The sequence below is a fragment of the Coenobita brevimanus genome, chromosome 28 (genome assembly GCF_032717465.1).
Source record: "Coenobita brevimanus isolate Jiangsu-jjx chromosome 28, ASM3271746v2, whole genome shotgun sequence".
Taxonomy (NCBI): domain Eukaryota; kingdom Metazoa; phylum Arthropoda; class Malacostraca; order Decapoda; family Coenobitidae; genus Coenobita; species Coenobita brevimanus.
In genome coordinates, this window is record NC_136981.1 from 3,364,914 (window position 1) to 3,372,260 (window position 7,347).

At 40.7% G+C, this 7,347-nt stretch overlaps 1 protein-coding gene across 1 annotated transcript in view; it reads right to left on the bottom strand.

Moving 5' to 3' along the window:
• LOC145394636 (zinc transporter ZIP3-like) overlaps positions 1 to 7,116 on the bottom strand; it is a 25,761-nt gene extending 18,645 nt beyond the window's left edge. The window contains exons 1-2 of the mRNA XM_080268418.1: positions 7,074 to 7,116; positions 75 to 533 (exon numbers count right to left, since the gene is read on the bottom strand). Of these exons, the coding sequence (XP_080124544.1) occupies positions 75 to 404 (330 nt within the window). The 5' untranslated portion in view covers positions 405 to 533; positions 7,074 to 7,116. The remainder of the gene's footprint in view (positions 1 to 74; positions 534 to 7,073) is intronic.
• Positions 7,117 to 7,347: the final 231 nt, after the last annotated feature.

Consider the following 7,347-nt stretch of genomic DNA (forward strand, 5'->3'; position numbering starts at 1 on the left):
AGAAACAATCTTTGAGAGAGAGAGAGAGAGAGAGAGAGAGGAACGCCCCCTCCTTCCTCTCCTTCCTCACTCACCTTATGCACAAACTCCTCCACGAAGTACACAAGGAAGAACCCGGCACAGATGACCACTTCGGCTAGGGGGTAACTCGCCGCTCCCTCGCCAATCACTCCACTCTTAGCAGCAGCCTCGAACCCTTCTCTGGTCTCCGGAAGCATGTGGGTGAAGACGGTGGCTAGGAGAACGCCAGCGCCGAAGCAGAGGAGACACGAAACCACCCGCTCTCTCTTGACGCGGTTCCCCTTCGACAAACTCTTACGGAGGCGAAGAGGAAGGAGGCCAAAGAACAGGGAAAGGGCGCCCAGCAAAGTCAGAGCTATTATTTTCGTTGTCAGGAGCTCCATTTTCTGTTACTTAGGTCAAGGAGGCACTGATTTTAAAATTAATGGACGGATAAAGCCACGGATCAAGGGGCAAACTTGGCTATTTTGTTCACAGTTCACTCATTTTGTCTGTACGTCACTTTCAAACGCCTGAAAAAAAAAAGAAGAAAAAGATAATACTAATGACTGGTACTTCCCTAACTTTCATTTTTTTTTAAGTTATCACAATTTTTTACGTGATCTGAAACGCAAGGCGACCTAATTTGACTTTTGTTTACCGGTTGAAAATATACCGAATGTCCAAAACTTTTTATCCCCTCCCCCCCCCCCCTTTTTTTTCTTTTTCTTTAAATCGGTGGTCTGGTGGTCGACTGAGATGATGAGGTATGTTTGGTCCCGCGATCGAGCCTACCCACTATACTGTATTCATTTTAATTGGTGTAAAATTGCCATCTATTTTGAATGCTGAACTATAACAACAGATTTCCTCTAGATTATGGTGCTATAGTCACGAAGAAGTGCTGATAGAAAAAGGATGCAAGCCGTACGATTCTTATTCTGGAAATAAACTGCAAATCGACGAAAATCTAGGCCAAGTTAAAATAAATGAACTAGAGATGAAAGAAGACGGGCCCTCTTCTGATTAATATTAAATACATACTGTACATATATACATACGTACATACATACATACATACATAAATACATACATACATACATACATACATACATCAATTTAGCTCATGTGGATTTCCTACACGTACTTGTTCGCATTCATACATGCAACACGTGTACACTTATCTGGTCTTGTCTGGTGTGTGTGTGTGTGTGTGTGTGTGTGTGTGTCTGAGTGAGAGAGAGAGAGAGAGAGAGAGAGAGAGAGAGAGAGAGAGAGTGCGTGTGTAAATCCAGACCAAACTGATTGCAACAGGAGAAGACGATTGGGCCTGGATGCTGGTTTAGGTTAGTTTTTCACACATGATAAGGAAAGTGTTGCTCAATATTGAAGAGGAATTATTATCACAAATATTTCCCCCACCACAGAAATGGGAAGTTTTTATACCATGATCCCTCCCTCCCTCCCTCCCTCCCCCCCCCTCTCTCTCCCTGACAGCATTTGGACAGGTAAAAAAAACAGGTGAAAAAATGGAACAAGGTAGGCTACACTGATAGGCAGGTCGATAGGTGTACAGGGAGACAGGTTTGGGGGGTAGGTAGGTAGGTAGGTTGGTAGGTAGGTAGGTGGACTGGTACCGAGACAGGAAGAGAAGTATGGTAGATTTGGAAGGTAGGTAGGTAAGATCGCAGGCATATAAAGAGGCTAGGACAATGAACAAGTAGGTAGGTAGGTAGGTAGGTAGGTAGGTAGGTAGGTAGGTAGGTAGGTAGGCAGGTAGGTAGAAAAAAAAGGCAGCTGGGGAAGGCAGGTACCATATTTTAGATAGGAAGGAATAATTAACAGGATAAGCCTAATGTCTAAGGTCCAGATAGGCCTAGTTCTCTCACGTCATCATCACCATCCTCATCATCACCATCACCATCATCACCATCACCACCACCATCATCACCATCACTATCATCATCATCATCATCTTAACCCTAATGGCCGTGTGTTTAACCCTTTCAGCTCGAGGATGCCATGTCTTATTAAATTTTTGCCACTATCAGACAATTTTCCTCAAGTTGGGAATCATTTGTAGCGGTAAAGGGGTTAATGAAGGCTGTAATTAACCCCCCTTACTCGAAAAAACAACAACTCTCTTTAGGTTAATGAAATTGCCTAAACATAGCACTAATAATAGTAATGATGATGATGATGATGATAATAATAATAACAATAATAATAATAATAATAATGACCCCGACAACAAAATATAATTTGTACTACTAATATAACTACTACTACTACTACTGCTGCTGCTGCTGCTACTACTACTACTACTGCTACTGCAACTTTAATAATAATAATAATAATAATAATAATATAAAGAAAAGCATTCGGGAGCCGAGTGCTAATCGCCCGCCAGAATGTGCTGTTGGCAAAGTCCAAGATTTAGGCCATATTTTGACACCCTGAAGGGTTCATGTTGATAGCTCAAGCCATTCATGAGATATACTGTAAAAGGAACACACACACACACACACACACACACACACACACACACACACACACACACACCGAAAGGGAAAGGGACCCCAGTATTTGTCGGGAACTTGTAAAACGAATTTAACCACTTTACATAATTAGCCTGCATCCCACATTATATAGTGCAAGCAGCAAAGATAAAGGCCAAATACGTTATATACAGTACGTGCTTCAAAGATTAGGAGAGAGAGAGAGAGAGAGAGAGAGAGAGAGAGAGAGGAAGAAACCGTGTTGACCACAAACTTCTCAGGCTCGTTCAAGGTGATGTCAACGTAACAGATAATGCAACACTGTAGATTATAATGAGGCGTGTGGCACCACTAAACAAACGTCATATTTATGCGACACACTGTAAATAATGAAGGGATATGTGGCTAGGCTGTAGTATGTTAGGTGCGGTATGTGGCAGACGGTAAAGTATGTTGGGATAAATGTCAGAACTGCAGAGTATGTGGCTGTACTGCAGATAAAATTAGAATATGTGACAATACGCATATATAACGCTGGGATATGTGGCAACTATGTAGATAATACTTGACATGTGGCTTTGCAATGTTGTGGCACAGGTAGGCGTTGTGGTATGTTGTGGCATGTGGCTATAAGATTTTACATGCCGTGGAGTGATAAACAAAAAGCATGTGGTCGAAAATTAGACACAGAATTTATATTAAAGGAATATACAGTACTACTCAGTAATACTGACGAGAGAGAGAGAGAGAGAGAGAGAGAGAGAGAGAGAGAGAGAGAGAGAGAGAGAGAGAGAGAGAGAGAGAGAGAGAATCAAACCATCCGTATGAGAGTAAAAGAACAACGAGTAACATAAAAGACAATACTGAATGAAGGATTAAATCTCATTCATATATGTTAGTCCCATTCACTTGATATATTTTAATTCTCAGCTGATAGTTTTCATTCAAATGTCTTTCAACTACCTTAGCAGCTCTTTAAATCATTCATTCTTTAATGCCATTCAGTGCCTTTTAAAATTTACTCAAACTAGTACAATTGCCGGTATGTTCTTTAAATTCACATGTCGTAGTTTCAACCACGTGCTTTTGTTTACGATTTTTTAAAAACACATGGTAGTGTCGCACGTGCTCTTTAAATTTCATTCACATTAGATCCAACCACGTGCTTTTGTTTACGATTTTTTACGCATGATAGTACGGCATGTGGTCTTTAACTTTCATTCACGTTAGATTCAACCACGTGCTTTTGTTTACTGTTTTAGAGGTTTTGTTTGTGACAAAGGCATTTAAATTCTTATTGCCACATCTCTCAACATCGCCTACAGTGGTGCCACATACTCCCGTCATTGTCCAGTGCTCCACATACACAACATTATCTACAGTACATATGCCACATATCCCAACATGGTCTATAGCGTGCCACATACCCAACATTATGAAGTGTTGCCACATGCCTCAGTAATACCAACGGCGATGCCACACGTTACCTACAGTTTTGCCACGTACTCCAACATATCTACTGTGTGCCACTTCTACTTTATATAATGCTGTCATATACAGAACACATATTGCAGTGTGTTGCAACATACAACAGTACCTTTAGTGTCCCCCCAAACACACACACACACACACACACACACACACACACACACACACACACACACACACACACACACACAGTAGTTTAGCTGACGACTGATTGACAAGAAATAGATGGGAGTGAGAGATGACTGGGATGTTCTCCCAGCCTACTAGAGAGTGACTAACTTAAGGAGTGTATGAGTGCGAGACTAACTAGGAGAGTGTGTGAATGAGATGGATCGGGAGAGTATCTTATGAATGACTAACGTGGGATTATTCGAGTGAGAGACTGACAAGGAGAGTATGAGTGAAAGACTGATTAAAACTGTTGGTACGAGTGAGACTACAAGATTAACACTGACGAGATGAGTGAAGTGATTTAGGATTGAATGAGAGACTGACCAGGAGTGTAGCCAATGGGAATGAGAGTGAGTAGAGATATGAGTGAGACTGGTAGTGAATTAAGTGAGACTGAGTATGAGCGGCGTATGTGAGACTGACTAGGAGAGTGTATGAAAGTGGGACTGATTAGAATTTTATGAGAGTGACACTGACTAGGAGTGCATGACAGTGAGATGATTGCGGGAGGAGACTGGGGAGAGACTGAGGTGAAGAGATGATGTAACGGTAGAGTGTAGCCTGAGGGAGTTTGGTGTATTGTGGGAGGCGAGGGTCGTTTCCAAAGGGACAAAAAAACAAAAACAAAAAAACTGGAAGTCCTTTTGTCATGGCCACCCTTCACAGGATAGGGCAATGGACAGGTAGACAAAGGTAGGTAGGTAGGTAGGTAGGTAGGTAGGTAGGTAGGCAGGGAGATAGGCAGAGAGTTAGATAGAGAGAAATAGATAGACACATATGCGCAGTTATAATATAGAAACAGACTGATAGACATAGACTTAGAGACACATATGAACAGACAGACATATAAAGACAGATAGATACCTGTAGATAGACAGACGGACAGACAGGCTTCCATTCACTCTTCAGGAATGAGAACCACGTCCCTCACAGATCAGGAACACACACACACACACACACACACACACACACACACACACACACACACACACACACACAAAAGAAATGACTGCTTTCGACATAGACATTCCCATTACTCTAAGCCACTATACATATTAACTTGTCGGAAATATTAGTCCTACTGATTATTTCCCAATGCTCAATGACAAAATACAGCAATACAAAACAGCCACATCCTTTCCATGGCACATTTTCGCGACTAGCATCACAATTTGGTGCTAATCTCTTGCTACTGCTCAGTATTCAAGAGGGAGAGGGGGCAATTTTACGTCAAGTTGAAGTGAACGGAGTGTAGAATCACTGTGGCGGGTTGGCTCCAGAAAAATAACAGAAAAACAGAACAACCGGTATTATTAAAAACTTAATGCAGCCAAAAGTAATGTCAACACACGAACAAATATGCATAAGAAGCGTCTGTTTTCATTCACCGTCATTTTTCCCGCTAGCTGGGCAAACCAACAGCTATAGTTATGCTATTTTTAGTCGAGTGACATAAGCAGCATAAACTCCCTACTCTGGTCTATTCTTATTCATTCTACCTCCACACGGGTTTATTTATTTTGCTTAGGACCAAGAAGCCGTGCATATTTTATTCTTACTGTCAGATTTTCATATTTAGCTTGGAATAAATTCTAAAATAAATGCTTCATCCTAGAGATCACCTAAGTGGCACAGAAGATTTCGCAGCATCCTTTCCTCAACGATTCATTTGCGTATTACATTTTAAAAATCACTTCGGTGCATTTAGATATTTAATATGCGCCTAGTTTGCATCAATAACACATAAAAATGATACTGAGGTGCGATGTACAGAATCAACCGCCAAAAAAGAGGCGTCACGAAATCCCCAAGACCCCTTAGAATACGAGTACTAAGAAATTGTAACCTCCATTAACGCCTTCCATTCAGTGGCTTATCTCTTCAGTACGATGGCGTCTTAATTCTTCCTAACATCACACGATTTTTATCTTAGGCTCATGGATCGATTTATTTTATTATTATTATTATTATTATTATTATTATTAGATTTCGTGATATCTCTTCCTTCCCGATTTATTTTGTACAGTACACGTGAATATATATCATCTTGTGTGTTATGGCTGCAGAACTATACCGATATATATATATATATATATATATATATATATATATATATATATATATATATATATATATATATATATATATATATAAAGGTGAAAAGGGCATAATAAATCACTAAAAAAACAGGTGCTAAGAAGCTGACAGTCACCCGGACCCGTATTCTCGTCAGGAATGGAAGCTGCGTAACACCTTTTCCTAAGCGATTTATTTTGGCTACTACGCTTTATCGTCCTCTTCTGTTGCCACAAAAGTTTTTACACTATCGCTATACTCCGCATAAATAACTTAGAATATTAACCATTTATATCCAAAAATAAATCGCTACGGAAGAGGTGCTAGGGAGCTTTCTTGCCCGACGAGAATACGAGCACTAAAATACAACCAAAAGAGCAATACGGAATATTAATTTTAGCTGGCATTGAAGGTTTCGTAGCAACTCTTCCCCAGCGATTTATGCTGCTTACTAGACCTTGGCATTTTCTTGTATATTATTTGATACACTTATAGTGGATGTTTCAGAAATAAGTAGCCAAGGAAGAGGTGTTAAAAGAAGCCTCCTATATCTCCTAGGCTACGACAAATTAAATAACCCTTCAAAAATAAATACATAATGATGCCTATGTCACTTTCCCTTCCCTCACTTTCGTCGTTTTTCAGTGTTGTAATATGTGAGAAAGTTCCACGTTTCTAGACCACGGCAAAGCTAGCAATTCCACTATTTCCAAAAAAAAATCACATTCCCCCCAAAAATCCAGTGTTATGGCCACTTAGTAAAGCTATTTCCAGCACCGTTGACTGTTTATGCAATTCTGTCAAGGCTCTGAAATAAATGATATGATAGTTTTCACTGACGCATGGTGGATGGGTGTCCTGGAGAACGCGGCATACACCCACACTCAACAACGTCCAGCAGGTAACTAAGGTGAGGAGGTGAAGATTGTCTGTTGCCGCGACTCCTACAGTGCAGCGGTGCCACTTCTCTTGTTTTTATATCACCATTTCTCCGAACCTCCGGAGAAGGAATGGAGTGGTGCCGTGTGCAGGAGAATAAATGAGGAGAGGGAGGGAAAGTAGCGTAAAACAGAGAGGCACAGGAAGGCAAGAAAAGGGGGAAAATAATCCAATA